General features: G+C 37.6%; 1 protein-coding gene across 5 annotated transcripts in view; it reads right to left on the reverse strand.

Moving 5' to 3' along the window:
• AREL1 (apoptosis resistant E3 ubiquitin protein ligase 1) overlaps window positions 1–18,302 on the reverse strand; it is a 34,246-nt gene that overhangs the window by 14,458 nt on the left and 1,486 nt on the right. For 3 of the 5 annotated variants that reach the window (XM_015599737.2, XM_006925446.3, XM_025041987.1), the window contains exons 2-5: window positions 7,921–8,238; window positions 2,276–2,336; window positions 1,200–1,426; window positions 43–280 (exon numbers count right to left, since the gene is read on the reverse strand). In XM_015599737.2, the coding sequence (XP_015455223.1) occupies window positions 43–280; window positions 1,200–1,426; window positions 2,276–2,291 (481 nt within the window). In that variant the 5' untranslated portion in view covers window positions 2,292–2,336; window positions 7,921–8,238. The remainder of the gene's footprint in view (window positions 1–42; window positions 281–1,199; window positions 1,427–2,275; window positions 2,337–7,920; window positions 8,239–18,302) is intronic. The other 2 variants (XM_015599738.2, XM_025041988.1) reach the window with 2 other exon arrangements.

Here is an 18,302-nt window from a genome sequence, read left to right on the forward strand (position 1 = left end):
GGGAAAGAGGGGGAGAGAAAGGGAAAAGAAGACAGAACATACCAGGCTGAAAAATCTTGTAGTAGGGACTGTAGGCTACATTTAAACCACCAAGTTTCACTGAGATTTCGTAACGCCCAGCCCTGCGCACAGTGAAGGCCACCTTGACCACGTTGGAACTGGGCTCCTGGAGGACTTCCTGAGTCACTGGAATTTCCACTGCTAGCTCAACATGAGAGATGTGAACTCTGAGTCCCACAGGCCGATGTGCGGGGAAAGGCTGCCCATTCTTATAGAATAACTACAGTGGGGAAAAGAGTACCCATTAGTGAGCACGGAGAGAAAACCATTTCCCATCTAACTCAAAAGAGTGGGGAGAGAGGAAGTAGCTGATAAAACCCAGTATCCACCCACTCCTACAGTCCTGCAGACACAGGGAGAAACACATTCTCTCAGTACTTCAAGGAAAACCATTAAATCATGAACAAATTCTTCATATTTTGAGAAAGGGGAAAGACGGACCATTATTATTAATTTCAGCTCAACATTTCTGAACCACAAATGCTGCTGCCTCATCTGTCTTACCAGCCCTTTTTATTACCTTATCACTGTTAACCCAAAGGTAAATGTAAGTCAATGGGTACCTCTGGCACTGAGTGAACCAAAGCACCAGGCAAGGCTAGAAGGGTTCGGGCTATCATGCCAAGCATAATGCTACAGTGGAGAAGTCGTCACAGGTGGCAGCAACTATTTCTCTAAAGGGCCAGAGTAAATTTTTTTGGCTTTATAGGTCATACACAGCTATTCAATTGTGGTTAACTACTCAAGTGTGAAAGCAGCCATAGGCAATAAAGGCAGATGAATGGGTGTGGCTTTGTTCCAATAAAACTGTATTTATAGAAATAGGAGGTGCACTTGATTTAACTCTTGGGCTATAGTTTGCCAACCTCTGATCTACAACACTTACTCTTTCCAGTAATATTTTTCTTATTTTGAAAAGGTAACATTAAGCTTTATACATCGTCACAGCTAAGTACCCAAATGATAGAGAAATTCACTGACTCTTCAAATATTAACAATTCCCAAGTTCCTGGGAGGGACTGAAAAACAAGGGAAAATGTTAACATTCCAGGCCAGCACCACCAACAGACTGAACTGGGCTCTGGAAAGCAAGTGACTCAGAAACCCCAATGGGTAGGGAGACAGAAACATTCCCTTACATGCACTCGGAAGGCCATGCTGTGGCCCACCTCATAGGGGTCCTTCCAATCCCAGGAGACTTTGCAAGACCGGGGATCCAGGTAATTTCCCCGCACGTAGTCATAAATAGTCCGATCCCCTCGGCGCTCACGGTCCTCATGCTGGAGAAAGCTGACTACACGTGCGGCGAGCTCAAAGAGAAACTTAATTGTGAAGAAGAATGCAACCACAGACACTGTGATTCCACCTATGTAAAAGAGAGAACATACAGATACCTGCCAGTTATACATGACAACTTCTCATTATGGCATAGGTAACCATCTCTCAAAAATTAAAGAGTTAAGACGAGATAGCGAGACTTCCAAAGAAACACTGTACTGGGCTTACCTCTGTGGGTGAAGAGAGAAACTTCTATACAAGAGCTCATGTGCAACAGTCCTTGGGCCAAATCCCACCCACTGCCTGTTTTTGTAAATAAAATTTTACTGGAACACAGCCCTATCCATTCATTTACATATTGTCTAGGGCTGCTTTTGAACTAAACCAGCAGAATTTGGTAGTTGTGACAAAGACTGTACAGGCTGGGAAGCTGGAAATATTTACTCTTTGGCCCTTTATAGAAAAAGTTTGCCAACAATTGTTCTCTACCATGGACCACAAATAATGCCCACCCCCAACCTTCCTACATGCGCTGGGCCCCCACAGAAGTAGTAAAAATAACGTGCATTTTATTCTTGCCATTTGGAAGCCCTCCCCGACCCCTACCAGAGTTAAGGGTTCCCTCAAACTCCTATACATTCATCTACTGTAACTGTTCTCCCCCTTGACCATCTCCCCCTCCATGGTATGAACTTCTTGAAGGCAGATTTTTGTCTTATTCGACTTTGACTCTGCAGGAAACAGTGTCTGGCACTGACTATAATTACTCAATAAATATTTCCCAAATGAATGACTTCCACTGCCAACTCTGTGAAGGTACTTTCCGGCACAACTGGAAATATGTCCAAATCTATTTTCAAGTAAAAGAGACAGAGGCAAAAAGGATATAAGCGTCCCTAACGAACAGATAATAAAGAAAGCTCTTTCCATAACATACCAATAACGTAAAACATCAGGTCCCTTCAGTGACAACAGACAGCCAAGGATCACAGCTGCAGCTGCAAAAGAAAACCTGTTCAGTTTTTGTTCCAGCCCTTTTTTACAGCCATCTCTGCTTGTCAAGTGCCCTATGTCACACTTCAAAGAAACAGAGACTGCATCATTCCCTAAAGATTTCTCATCTATTGACCACCCTAGGAATACCACAAACAGCCACTTGCTTAATTGCTAATTACAAAATGTAATAACATGGCTTTTATCTTAGCTCCAGGGCCCCAAAAACAGTTTCCCTCCCCCATACAAAGTAGTGCCAATTAACACAAGCAAAAAAGAAAATAGAGTCACTTTCCTCTCATATTTGCCTTCTGGAAGTATTTCATCTAAGTAGAAATAGTTATATAAAATGTGGATTTTTTTTTTTTTAATGTGGATTTTTAAAAGTATTATCATCATCATGTTGGCATTATATAATTAAAATGAACTCTGGGTCATCCCAATAACAAGCAGTGGGCATGTTAGAGAAGTCATTTTTGCTGTTACCAATCAGACAAACTAATGGGCCCTGTGAAAGATGAGCTCAGCAGAAAGGCCGAGGAATAAGAGGAAGAAACTGTACTTCTCATCCTAAGTGATGCCTGCCAAGGTCAGAACAATTTAAATGGAGGCGAGAGTTTGAGGGGAAACTTTCAGTTATTAAACTTGTATCCAGAATAAGACTTCAATCATCATCACTCATTTAACTACCCTAGGTACTGTCAAGGAAAAACGCAACGTACACTAATATTCATATCTTATCACTGAGTTTCGACCTTAGTAACGCTCTCCATTCTACAATGCACCGAATTCATTCTTTCTTTTAGAGTCAATGTAATATATTAAGGGTATCAATGTTATCTCAACCCACACCTTTTATCAGCCAAGCACTAGAATGTTACTTAGAGCAGGGGTCCCCACCCTCCAGGCTGTGGACTGGTACTAGTCTGGGGCCTGTTAGGAACCGGACTGCACAGCAGGAGGTGAGCAGCAGGTGAGTGAGTGAAGCTTCATCTATATTTGCAGCTGCTCCCCAGCACTAGCATCACTGCCTCAGCTCTACCTCAGATCATAGGGCATCAGATTCTCATAGGAGCAGCAGTCCCTGGTGCCAAAAAGGTTGGGGACCGCTGACTAGAGATAAGACAGCTAAAAACTTATAGGGTCAGATTTGGGAGGGACCAAAACAACTTTTTTTTTTTTTTTAATAGGATATGCTTTCATGTCTGATCGTGCTGGAAAATTTTAAGAGAGAAAATGGTCTTTAGTTCATTTGATAACGATTAGTTCATTTGACATACCCAATGGAATCCACAAAGAGTAGGTAATTGGAGAAATGACCATGTCAAGTTTCATAGAAATCTGTACTTAGACTGGTGTCTAAAGTCCTACCAGAAAAGAAATCCACACGGGGAACATTAGCATTGTTCAATACACATGAATTAAGCTGCTCCCAAAAGGGTCTATCATAAAGAGACAACATTTAGAAACAGATCCAATGTTTAGGATCACAATTATTGATCCTCCCTCTCAAACAAGTATCTTATCTCCTGGGACTCTGCTGAAAAGCTGCTATCACCTCTCAAAAAAGCATCTGTCTGCATCTTGCAAGATGTACTAGATGACTTGGACGGACCCAAACCGTTTAACTTTAGTCTTAGGTACTCCAGTTAGATGCCATCCAATCTGATCCTGGATGTGAAACTTCTGGCCCTTGGCAAAGTAACAGCACTCAGTAGAACATGTATGTGTGGCCGATGTTATAGAACTTATGGTCTCAAGTCTCTTGCTTCTTGATGGAACAAGAGCAATGACAAATTTATGGCACATGCCATAACTGGGAAAATTCTGTGTACTAATTCTGACAGCTACAACAACCTTTTCTGAGAGAGGCAGTTGACAAGCAGTAAGTCAGAAGCCTAAAGACCAGTTTCAGGGCTGTAACTGTGTGATCTGTCTATGCTTCAGAATTCTCGATGCTGTAAAAAGAGTTGAGACTTAATAATTTCAACGCACCATCTCCTTTAGTGTGATAGGACTTCAATATAACTGCTTACAGCCATCAAGACTCCAAAATCAAACAGTATAACAGAGGGTATAATATAGAGGATGAGGGCATGGACTTTACAGCTAGACCACCTGGGTTCAAATCCATTCTCTGCTACTCACAATGTGACCCTGGACAAGTTATTTAATCCTTCTACAGAATGCCAGTTAACTTATCTGTCAAATGAGGATAATATCTGTGTGTACCTCATAGGGCATTATGAGGATTAAATGAGTTAACACATATAAACAGCCTAGAAGAGTGCCTGGCATACAGTGAGTTCTCAGTTTTAATTATTATTATAATTATTAATAGTAGTAGCAGCATCACTACTGCTTTGCTTTAGAGCTAAAAGGAAACTCAGGGACCCTTTCCATTGGCCCACACTTTCTTCAATGGGAAATGCATAAGAATTACAAAAGACACAGTTTCTCTTTTACTTTAAAATCCCTGCCTACATGGGAATTCTTTATACTATTCTAACTTTATGTCTGCAATTTTTTCATAATGGAGTTAAAATTCATCCTAAAACAATTCATCCAACAAATACTAAGTACCTACTTAATGTTCCAGGTACTGGGGAAATGGTGTGTAATAGTCACGGTCTCAGTTCTCAATAAAGTGGCAGTAATGAACCTGACCTTGTTGAGTCCTTGTCTATTTTTTCCCCATTTGTTTCTCTACCAAATCATCACCACTGATCTAGATCACCTAGGCCTTTCTAAGTAGTCAATTCTACATTTCTATTCCAATTCCCTTTATTTAAAACTCAGCATACCAAATAATGCTTTTTTTCCCCAAACAACTCTCCTTGAAACCTCCTTGTGACATGACCAGAGTATTAGCTCTGTCAATTCATCACTCATTGATTTGATCTTTACAAAGTATCTCACTTCTCTATAATAATTCTCAAAACCCCCTAATGAAATTTACCCATCTCCCAATTTTACCCATGATCACATTCTGGACTTGCTTTCCTTCTATATTTTCCCTTCTGGTTCTTCCTGAATGCTGTCACGAAGCCTCCCTTTGTCTTTGGGTACAGGGTTTCCTTTTAGAGTGACCCATCAAATAGCTTTTAATTCAGATTTCACTTTCTCAGTAGGCATTTTTTGTCCTCTTACTGACCCTATTGTGCTCTGTCTGCCTTGTCTCTGCTCCCATCCCACTCTATAGTATTCTCCTTGGCCCCATTTATGCTATTCATCCTTTGATCTATCCAAATCAAATCCTTTACATTTTTACCTATAAGCTCTGCAATGTCCCATTTCCATGCCTTTGCAAAGTCATTTCCTCTGCCTAGCCTATTCTATCCCCTCTCAGCCTATCCATGAAAAATCTCCTAATCCTAAAGTCTAGGGAAAAGTCTATCTTCCCTCTCTGAAATCTTCTCTGATTCTCAACTTAAGAAATTCTTTATCTCTTCTGAATTCTCACACTACTTTGTTTTTATTTACCTTATACTACTTATATTCTTTTAGTTCCCTGTTTTATTTTCCATTTCGGAGTGGTAAATAACATGATGGAAAAACTAATCTTTAAAATTCTCCACAGCATCCAACATGATTGCACATAGTAATTGCAATAAATATGAACAAAATATCTGCTGAAAGGATAGTGTCAAATGTCTGTTCTTCATCCAGAATGTTTAAGGATCAGGAATTTTCCAAATGGGACCTTCCTTTTATTTTTTTTTAACTTTTTAAAAATTGTTTATTGGGGTAACATTGGTTAATACAATTATATAATTTTCAGGTGTACATTATAATTTGACATCTGTATATTCTATTGTGTGTTTACCACCCAAAGTCTAGTTTCCTTCAGCTACCATATATCTGATCCCCTTTACCCGCTTCGCCCCCCTCCTACTTCTCCCCACATTTGACCCCCTGTACCACGTCTACCTCTCATCTCCTCTCCCACCTCCTACCTTCTGGTAACCACTAGTCTATAGTCCATGTCCATGAGTCACCGTTTGTTTGCCCTGTTCATTTGTTGCTTTTAGGTTTATATCCCACATATAAGTGATATGTGATTTTCAACTTTTTCAGTCTGGCTTATTTCACTTAGCATGATTATCTTGAGGTCCATCCATGTTGTCGCAAATAGCAGTATTTCATCTCTTCTTATGGCTGAGTAATATTCCATTGTATATATGTGCCACAGCTTCTTTATCCAATCATCTATCGTAGGACACTTCAATTGCTTCCATGGGACCCTCCTTTTAGATATAGTTTTTAAAGACTTCTCTAATTAGCAGTACAGTCATTTGAGCCAGGGATTATAAACTCTTCAGACCAAAAATGCCAATTTACTTCAGTTCTACAAGTAAGTATCAAATGCCTAGAGTCATGAGTTCTCAAGCATGGCATGGTATCCAGTTTTACAGTCTTCCTTATCTTGAGCTGTTTTCTACAATAGTTTTCGCAGCTCCCTCTACTTTCTGCTGCTCATACTTCTTCGTAAAATTATTTTGGAACTCTTCCCCAGTCAAATTCAAGCACAAAGAAGCAGTACATTAAGTCTTCACCATACTATTTCATGCAATTCAGCTATATGAGTATTTTATTTGTTTTCAAATTCATCTCTTTAGTGTCCTTGCCCTTATACAATTCATCAAACTGTGATACCCTAAGCTTGCAGAATTATAGTAGTATGTAGCAGTAAGTTAATAATTTACAATCCCATTATTGATCCACATACCATAGGCCAAACGCTGCACTGTTTCACATGTTAGCCTAAGTAATTGTCACTATTGGTAAAACTGCATTATTATTATTTTACAGAATAAAAAAAATCTGGGCTTAGAAAACTTAATTTGCTGAACATCTCCCAGCTGGTTAAGTGACAGAGCTGAGACTCAAGTCTGTGTCTAATTGTGAATACCAATGTTCTTAACCTCATACAACACCGAATCATGAAAAGAATGGAGTCATAGGAAGAGTGAAGTATTTGAGAAAAGATTTAAGAAAACAGGTAAAAAAAAGTATGAAAAACATTACCCAACCATGCTGTGAGAATCTTACTATTAGGCTAAAATTAGAAAGATAAATGCTTATGGCCTTTTAAAAAATCTTTTGAAATAAAAATAAAGTATGACAGAGAAAAATGGAATGCAGTACCAACTATCAAATGCAGAAATATCACTTGCTTACTAAAAAATCTGGGGCAAGCTGTTTAATACTACCATACTTTGGCTCACATTACCTACAAAAGCAGGGAAGAGGGGAATACTTGAAAATACCTGTCTCAAAAGAATGTTAGAAAGATGACTGATATATATATTCTGAAACTCTGCTTTTTGGGGGGAGTACAAAGATTTATAATTACAACATCAAATAAATTTTAGCCCCAACATTAAAGATCAGCTGTGAAAAAGTGATATCCCAGAAATGGAGTATCTATTTCTTTATCGCCAAAAATGCCCTACGGAAGCAAAGGCAATTCGAACCAATACTGTGCACTTCAACAGCTTGTCCTAGCTGAAAAGGCAAGGAACTGGGCACTGAGTCCATGTTCTGCATCCCAGTAACAAGTGAATCTTAACTAGGCTATTGACTTACCTTCAAACGAGGGCCCATGTTCTGAGAACCAAGTGGAGCACTCCTATTCACCCAACGCAGGTAACTTGGCCCTTTCACCTTGTCTTCAACTTCCACATGAGAGAAAACAGCTGCAAGGTCAACAGAAAGTGTCTGTCCATCAGACCTTCATGGAGGGTGTGTCACAGAAGCAGATGGTTAATGTTCCTGGCATAAACTAGATGACTTCCAGGGTGTTGAAATATAACCCAAAAATATATCATCCCTGGGCTTCTCTCTAGTGAAGGGCACAATCAACTGCTGAAGGAGGCATCTGTTCAGCTGCCTCAGGATCCCACCCTACAAAGAAAAAAGGGTCTGTTAAATAGGTTTTTACTTCTGAAAGAGCATCCCCAGAAAACAAAAAAGAGGAAGTAGAAACCCCAGGACACTAAAAATAACCAAGGGCAGGTAAACTCTGACCAAGTTTTCCCAATTAAAACTCCACAAGAAAAGTCAAGTGGCAATCTCTCTGCCCAAACTTTGTCACTCCAGAAGGAAGCTCCAGTACTTCAGTTGATCTCAATCCTTCAGTATAAGCAAACTAGAGCACAGATTTAGAGTGAGCCTCATCACAACAACATGCCAGGTTTCAGTTTAATGGGTCTGGCAACAAGGTGAAGAGAAATGAGGAAATTGAGACCTTTTCTCAAGATTACACTCAATAAGTAGTAGAGCTTAGTCAAACCCAGTCAACCTGGACCCAGAATCCATGCTTTTAATGACTACTCTACTGCCTCTCTACCATGGGAAACCAAGAAAGAAAACACAAAATGCTAATAAGAGCACAAGAACAGAATGAGTGAAGGCCAGTAGATCAAACAAGTTGGCAAACTTTTATAATTAAAAATAAATAAGTATATGTATTTACTTTAAAACATGGTGACAGATTTGCCAAGTACATGAGCCAAAACCTGGGTCAACTAGCAATTGGAAACAGCTTAAGAGATCTGCAAACATGAGAAGTTACATAAACTATAAGAGATCCATTAGAATGCTATATAAGCATTTTAAAAATAACACTTTTAAAGAATAACAACACAAGGAAATGCTCACAAATAAAATGTTAAGTGAAAAAGCAAGCAAAAATTATTTACATAGCATGAACTCAATTTTTAAAATATTACATTACACAAAGAAGACTGGGTGGAACAATGCAAAACTGTTAACAGTGGCCATCTCCTGGTGTATGGAATTACAAATAATTTTTATTTTCTATCTGTACCTTTTAGTGTTTTCCAAATTCTTAATGATGCAAGAACATACAAAAAGTTTCTATTTCTGGAAAATACTTTTTTTTCTAAAAGAAGAAAAGATTAGGCAAGTTGTCTTTTTATCAAATAAAGAAACAATATCAAAAAAATAGCTAAAGATAATAGAATGCACTAAACTTTTATATCTACTCATTGTGATCTTAGTGGGCCTCCAACCTTGTGATCAGCTATTTCATTATTAAATCAAATAACTACCAGTTCTATCATCTTTATTGTGCCCCACCGTGAACTATACCACGCTTTACCTCACCACCCACCCCACCTGACCTCAATGCCTCAGTGTCTCTAATGAGCTTCGAGACTCAATTCAAGCACTGCCACCTTTTCTAGGCCCCTCTGAGAGCTTCCCCCACACAGGGCAGAACTAACCACCTCATTTGTTGTTATACACCTATGCTGAAGATACCTCTAATATAGCATTTATTAGTCTGTATTATAATTATTTGTTTTTACAGTAGTTTCTCCTAATGGATTGTAGGTTTCCTGAGGACACTGACTGGGTATTACACATCTTTGCCTCTCAGTGGCTAGTATAGTGTTCAGAGTCTATCTCAGAGCCTGTACCCCACCCCCAAGTGATTGCTAGGCATGTTAAAATTAGAGAAGCATGGTCTAGACTCTAGAGCAGTCACTATTACCTCTAACAGGCTCATAGGTAATGCTGATGCTGCTGGTCTACAAATCATGCTTTCAGGAGCAAAGGTCTAGAGCAGGAGTTGGCAAACTATAGCCTGCAGGCCAAATCCAGACAGCCACTTGTTTTTGTTTAAAAAAAAAAAAATGAATGCAGCCAAGTTCATTAGTTTACATGTTCTCTATGACTGCTTTTGCACTACAACAGCAGAGCTGAGTAGCTGCAGCAGAGATGTATGGCCTACAGAGTTTTCCTATCTGATCCTTTACAAAAAAAGTTTACTAATCTCTGGTGTAGCGGTTTAGTCTTAAAGCTGTATAACTGCCTTATATAAATGAACTCATTTTAATAAATCAAAAAAACATAAAATAATTTTTTTCCAGTTCTACTATACCCTCTTAGGAAAAGAGCTATAAAACTTCCAACATTATGCAAATGTTTCTCCTGGCTAATTTCAACTGTTATTTAAAAGCTTTATGCCTCCATGCCCCAAATAGGAATTTTATATAATCATTTCCCAAAGTACGTGTTTCATACAAGCACACTTGCATTTCATCAAAGCTATAATCTCCTAAAACCAGTACCTCAGGAACCAAATACTATATCTGGGTTTCTAAAATTATTATAATAAATATCACTGATTCAGTCTCTACTTTTAAAGTGCTGTTCTAAAAAGGTGTGAAAAAAATGACATGAAAGTCCACTTAGAATTCTGGTGAATAAAGAGGTAGTGGCAGCACATAGGATTTCCAAATATCACCCACTGAGTTCACAAAACAAGACAGGACAAAAGAAAGTTGTTGGCTTGGTCAGATGTAGTCTCCAGCATTCTCTACACAGAAGCACCAGCCATGAGTCCAGGTAAATCAAATTAAAAAACCAAATCATTCGATTAGCAAAAGGGCCACAGGTTAGGTGTCTAACTAAGAAGGTTCCAAGAAATAAAGTTTACCATCAGATACTTTAGATTATTAGTTTATATTTTCCTTTGCTTAATTTCACCCTTGGTTTATCTCCTTACCCCAAAATCCCACCATAAAAGATTGCCCTTCCCCATCAAGTTTATAATCTTGAGATATTTATACAGTCGTGTATTCCTGCTATCTTGGTTCAGCCAAGTTATACAGTTTTCATTTATATTCTTTCCTCATCAGTCAGCCCCTCCAGTCTCTTAATCATTCCTGTGGGTCTTCTGTGAACTCTCTCCAGCTAGTCCCCAGTGATCTGGTAATGAGGTGCCTCCAACTGACTGCAGCCTTCCAGGAACAGCCGCGTTAGTCAGAACAGGATGAGCTCACCCTCCTCAGTTCCATGACATAATACTCCTGAGTAGACAATCCCCCAAATCACAGAAAGCTAGAATGCTGCCGCATTAGACTATAACTCTATCCCTGCTTCCCAGATTTGGGCATTGGGGCATGCCAGAATGTGCCAGAAGTCAGAAGATAAATGACATATGTTCCTGTGCATCTAGTTCCTAGAGAATGAGGGGGGCGAGGAGAAGAAAGCATTTTCATGTTGAAACAAATCCATATATAATAAAATAGAATAGAAAATATGCATGAATTTCTAAAGGTGAAACATGGATATGTTCCAAGTATTCATAGACATTTTGTTCTAGAGGCAGAAAGGCTGCTTGCGGTTCTGTTCCCAGCCCCCACAGGGTTCTATACCCACTCTCCTCTTCTACTAGAGGTACCTGAGCTTAAAAATGTGAAAAGCATATAACTGCCACTCAATTTCTAGTCTATTACCCCATTACCACCTATCTTATATACTCACATTTTAAATAGAACTATTTTTTTATGTTCCCTCATCCTTAGATATCTATGCTAAAATAATTTACTAAAACATCATATATGCTAAAACACAGGAAATTTACTGTAATTCACTATCAACATCTTTAGGTTCTTCGGTATCATTCATTCTTCATTTCATACTTCTTGAGCATTTACTATATGCCAAAAGCTAAAGTCACAAGATAAATAAGACAGGCTGAGAAATAGACAATTTATGTGGCAAGTACCACAAAAGAAGAATAATGTGTGGTGGGCAAAGGAAGGAAAGAGGTAACTTTGCCTGAGAGAGTGGGGAAATTTTCACAGGAGAGACAATAGAGCTGTTATTTAAGAATGAGTAAGCACTGGCAAGGCAGGGGGAAAAAAGACTAGTATCCTAGGCAGAAAGAACAGCATAAGTAAAAGAAAGTACTGAGTCAAGAAAGGGAGTGATGGAAAGCTCAGCATTATGAATGCACGGTGTCTAAAACAGCACCTGGAACCGAACTAGGATGACTGACTCCAAGTAGAGTACAGTGTAGTGGTCGAGAGCATGAGATTTACCACTGATTGACAAGCTACTTAACATCTCTTCAGTTGCCTCAGATGTAAAATGAAGATGCATTTTACACAAAATGAAGAAGAGGTACAATAAGCAGAACTCTCATTTTCTGATCTAGCAACTTCAACTAAAAATTTTATCTTATTTTGATCTGTTTTCATGAATAAAAATTTTAACCTAAACCTGACCAAACACTAATAACTAGTAAGCTCTCCGCAACTCAATTCAGTGATACTATTATTTCAATATTGTTTTAGCGCCTATAACAAAATTAGATCCAAACTAATCTGAATCCATTCTCTAATCCTGCATAAATCACTGGCAAAAATTTTGTCGAAATTAGCTTTGATTTATATATAGTAAGTCACCAATTTAAAGAGTTTTGACAACTGTATATGGTTATGATATAAAACATTCATTATCCCCCAAGTTTCCTCATGATTTATAGTCAGTCCCCCTCCTCCAACTCCCTGCACAACCACTAGTGTGCTTTCTATCACTATGGTTTTTGCCTTATACAGAATGTCATATAAATGGCATCATATATAGAATGTAGTCTTTCGTGTGTGGCATTTTTTCACTGGACATAATGATTTTTAGATCTGTACATGTTGTTACATGTATTGGTAGTTCATTTCTCTTTATTGCTGTGTAATAGGCCATTACATAGACATATAACAATTTGTTTACCCATGCGCCAGCTGAAGGACATTTGAGTTCCATCCAGTTTGGGGCTATTATGGGTAAAGCTACTATGAACATTCAAGTACAAGTCTTTGTGTGAACATGTTTTCATTTCTCTTGAGTAAATAACTAAGAGTGGGATTGTTGTATCATATGTTAAGTATATATTTAACTTATAAGTAACTGCCCAGCTGTTTTCCAGAGTGGCTATCCCACCTTGCATTTCCACCAGCAATGCAATTCATCAGCAAGGGGGTCCACCAACAATAGCACTATCAATCTTTTAAATCTTACCCATTCTAACGGGTGTGAAGTGGTATCTCATTGAGATTTTAATTTGCATTTCCCTAAGGACTAACAATATTGTTTTACCAATGATACTATCTTTACATGTTCTTTTTGGCTAAGTGTGAACCTTCTTTGGTATCTCAAAGTATTACCATTTTTTAAAATTGAGCTGTTTGTCTTATTATTGAGTTGTAAGAGTTCTTTATATATTCTGAATATGAGTCCTTTATTAGAGATACGTTTGGAAAATATTTCCTAGGGTTTCTTTTTTCATTTTCTTAATAGTTTTGTTTAAAAAGAGAAATGTTTTTAATTTGATGAAATCCAATTTACCAAATTTTTCTTTTATAATGTATTTTGTGTCATTTTTTAAAAAAAATCTTTGCCTAACTCAAGGTCATAAAGATTTTCTTCTGTTTTCTTCTAGAAGTTTTATCTAAAAGTTTCACAAAAGAAAATCTCTTCCCAAAAATTTTAATGAGTTTTAAAACTCCTGAATTCCACTTCTCATGATTAGTTATTCAGTTTTATTATCCCTTTCTGTTGAATTCAGCTTCCCACATTAGCAAGTGCTATTTAAGTCTATTTCAGAATTTTGAAAGATTTTTATCTTTTAAGAGATTTTCCCCTTCTTCAAACTAATAAATGGCATTTCTAAATTTAGCCAGGGTTTTAGTCCCTCAGTTCTCCTCAAAGTGATTATAAAACTTCTGGACCCCTCCAAAACCCAGAGTATGCACCTTCAAGTTAAGCCAAGGACAATGAACTACTTACCCTTCTGGCTTTAAAGAGAAGCTTTTATAAGATCATTCTCACCATACTGAGTCACTCTAACTTCGTAGGAGGCTGGAAAAAGTTATCCTCACTCACTGGTTAAAAGAAAATTTAGGCCTATAAAGGTTAAGTTCACCAAGATAATAGCACGTTTTTATACTCAAAATGTATACTTCAGACTCGAAATGAATAGTATACATGAAAGTATAGTTTAGATTCAACTGCCAGCCCCCTCCCCCACCCTGAATACAGTTTACCATTCTCAGCACACTTCAGAGAAAGTAGAAAAATGGATTCGAAGCTAATATGAGTAAAACAGAGAGAAGTGACAGTTTATTGTTGCTCGTTTTATAACTCTGTAAGATGTCTGGAGAAAAACAAAACAGAAAACTGGTTCATCTATGCTCCTTTCACAGTCTTAGTCTAAATCAAGAAAATAGCAGTTTCGATTTACAATTCCCTCCTATCCTGATGTTTTTTCTACTTACCAAACTGACACTACTGTGCCTGATCCACAGAATTAGGACGGGCCCCCGTGTTCCCATACCATGGCAGTTTTTATGCTAAGGTGACCCTGGGCCACTGAATCTTGGCGATAACAGGAAAAATTTTAAACTAATTCTCTGAATCTGACAAGCCGTCTCCCTCAATAAGTCTAGGAAGTTGTTATTTCATTAACTGTGCATGAAGTGGCAGGCAAACGGCCAGATCTACAGCCCAGGAGGGTGGAACTGGAATTGTCACACATATACTTAAAAGCTAACAAAATTGCTACCTCTATTACCATCCATTACTTTCAATGCTACACCTATTTTTAAGGAAAATTATTTATATAATCAAAAAGAAGAGCAAACTTAAATGAGCATTTCTGTTGCTCTTTAAGATTCCAGGAAGACATACTCAACTAGCCACAGAAATGGCATATAAATGAGATATAATTTATATATAGTAAAAGTCACTATAAGATGGCTTGATTTGAAGGAGAAACAACATGTACGGTATTCAAAACAAAACTTCCGTTGACCTAATAATCAATGTTACCAAAGCAAGGGTTAATTTCTTCAAATGTGTATTAATAACCATATTAATAACTCTGAGGATTTCAAAATGAGTAAGAGAGTCCCTGACCCTTAGAAACACAGTTTAGAAAAGAAGACAGATAAGCAAATAACTGGTGACAGTTTCATGTAGTAACATCTATGAGGTGAGCACACGGTGCTGGTAGAGCCCAGGAAGGGCCCCTCATTCAGGATCGGCTCTCAGCTTCTCAGGAAACTTCACACCACCCTTCCGGGAGCAAAGCCAACTCTTCCACTGAGTTAACAGTGTTTTGAAATCAAGGGATACAAAACACTACCTATGCCGTCTTGTTTATTCTTATGGTCAATGACTTTCTCTCTTCAGCACTGGTCAGAGGGGATTACTGGACCACATAGATGGCACAGAAAAAGCTCATGGAAATCCCAACCTATTTATCAAAATTATACATGGTCTAAATGCAATGTGGTATCCTGGATTAGATCCTAGAACAGAAAAAGGATATTAGTGAAAAAAACTTGTGAAATAGAAAAAGTCTGTATTTCAGATAACAGTACTGTACCAATGTTAATTTCCTAGATGTGACAAATGAGCCACAGTTTTATGTAAGACATTAACATTACAGCAAAGCTGGGTGAAAGGTATACAGGAACTCTCTATACTATCTTTGCAACTTTTCTATAAATCTAAAATTATCCCAAAATAAAATTTGTTAAAAAAAAATGATTCCCCACTTCATGTTCTCACTCCCCTTTAGGATTCTGATCATGCCTTCCTAGTCACTGCCCCAATTCAGGTAATGCGTGGTTGAACTGTTTTTTCAAATCCTTTTCAATTCCTTTCTATAAACCATTTATGCAGCCTGGCTGGGTTTCCTTCTTCACCAAGACATGAAAAACTAGATCACAGCTGGGAGGTTTTAACTGTTTTCACTTCATTACATACACCAGGATCCTTGGAGTTAAACTTCCTAAGCGAACAAGAGAGGAGTTAAAACAGCCTCGGCTGGATCTCTGGATAAAAGCAATGGGACACTACAGAAAATGTAAGAAAATGTATATTAGATTATCTTTACCCAATCTCTGGCCAAAAAGGACAATGAATAGAAAATACAATGAACAGATGTTGACTATTAGCATCTCAACACCAACAAGCAAACTACACTGAAATGAATGCTTCAGCTACAAGCTCTGAAAAACATGGTACAAATTCCCAACTATTCAAGGTAACAAAAATTCATATTAAAATCATATGGTACTGTTCAATTCAGGCTGACAAAATATATATCTATCTTGACTATTTGGCTTCTATTAAGTAAATGAATACTCATCTCTCTCTATTAAACCATAATTTGTAGAACAGACTTCAACAGTCCCACCAGGAAAACATCATGGCGATATAACACCATAACAAAGCCTCAGGCATGTGCATACACACACACATGTGCACACAGACACAAACTGCAATAAAGTTAAACAACTTCAAGAGTTTGAAAACTATACAAAAGAGTATTAGTGAAGGCTAAACATTCATGAACCCTTCAAAGAGAAAGAAACCGATGGAAGAAAACTGAAACTTAAACCTAAGCTATTTAATGACCAAAGTCATTCAAAAGGTAAATGATATACTAGAATCCACTAAGGTCATACAATTTGACCTGTTTTGTGGCATGTTCTAGTATTAAACAAATATTACACAATAGCACTCTGACCTGGACCACTTTCAGAAAGATGAACAGGTAGAATAAGTCCTCTAAAATATTTTAATTTGTATATGTTTGTCAACCACTTACCATAATTTATCTGTTCACAAATCTTTCTCCAATACAGGTCTGAGCTCTTGAAGAGTAACTAGCACATTGCCTAGGGCAGAATGGGCCCCCAGTAAATGCCTTTTGAAGGAGTGAATATTCAGCAATGATGTTTCTCTGAGGCATCTTTACAAATGAATTAAATATCAATACCTTAGGAGCAGAGCAGGCTGTATACCATGCTACCATATTTAGGAGGCAACTTCACTGAAAAATAACTAACAGCCACTAATATTTGTTGGGAAAATAACTCCGGTCACATGAGACATAAAAATAAGTGTAAAAACTGTAACTTGATAACAAAAATATCTGTGAATTAATTTTTTTACCCTGATGGCCATAAAAAATGAATTTACCTTTAACTTTTTAACACTTAAATACAAAATATTCTTTAAGGAATCTTTCACTATCCATAATTTCATTAAAAAATTTGTTATCAACTTAAATTAGTAGGTTAGACCAATTAGTGAATGGAATGAAGGCCGAGCCCAATTATGTGTTCAAACTGTGGGGTGAATGCCTTGAGCAATTTTTTCTCTTCAAGACTGCAGAAAAAAAAACAACCCTCTTGACTGCTGAGAAGGGCTAAACTCATTTTTTTCTCACAAGTATGTAATCAAAAGCAATTACTTTCTGCTCCCACACTGCACAAAGCAATACCATCTCCCCAATCCCATCACCATCAAAACATGCTATACAGCATCTGAGTACTTTAATCTTAGACCATAAGAATCTCAGAGAGCAGTAAAGTCATAACGCAACAAAAACATATTTTTCTAAGTATGGTCTCATCCTCCATGGTGTTCCTGCACTAATTTAGCTCCCTATCAAGTATTAACAACCAAGTAAATGACTAAAGTCTCAGAATTGATATTACAAACTGCTTCTTTTTTAAAATTTGTTATTGTTTATGGATTTCAAAATTAAGAGTACATTACTAGGAGAGTATTTTTCTAGTTTTTCAATGCCTGAATTTAAATGCAAATTACTACTTAATTATACGCAATTTCCCTCTAAACCATATATAATACTAATCAGTCTCCAAATGTTAAAAATAAACAAACTGATCATGTTTACTTAAAAGCTTATTGCCTAATCACCAAGAAGTTCTAATGCGTCAAAAAGTGGTCACTATCAGCTCTACCCATGAATGACAGCTTGGCAGACACGCTTTCTGAAAAGATTAGGAACTTCTAGCGACAGCAGGAGGCACATACAGTATCTATAGAAGCTTCAGTAAAAAAAAACAGCTCTACCCATGAATTACAGCTTGGCAGACAAGCTTTCTGAAAAGATTAGGAACTTCTAGTGACAGCAAGAAGCACATACACTATCTGTAGATGCTTCAATAAAAAAGCTATTTGAACATAAAAAATTTAGAGCCTACAAAGTCAGATATGTGAACATCAAAGCTACCTAAATACATGCATGCCTAAAAGAGAAAGAAGCAGGAAGAAAACTGTGTCTATGCTCAAATCAACACATGAAATCACCCTGCAATTGAGTTTTTCAAAAACTGAAA

This window comes from Pteropus alecto, unplaced genomic scaffold (assembly GCF_000325575.1).
Source record: "Pteropus alecto unplaced genomic scaffold, ASM32557v1 scaffold8, whole genome shotgun sequence".
Classification (NCBI taxonomy): domain Eukaryota; kingdom Metazoa; phylum Chordata; class Mammalia; order Chiroptera; family Pteropodidae; genus Pteropus; species Pteropus alecto.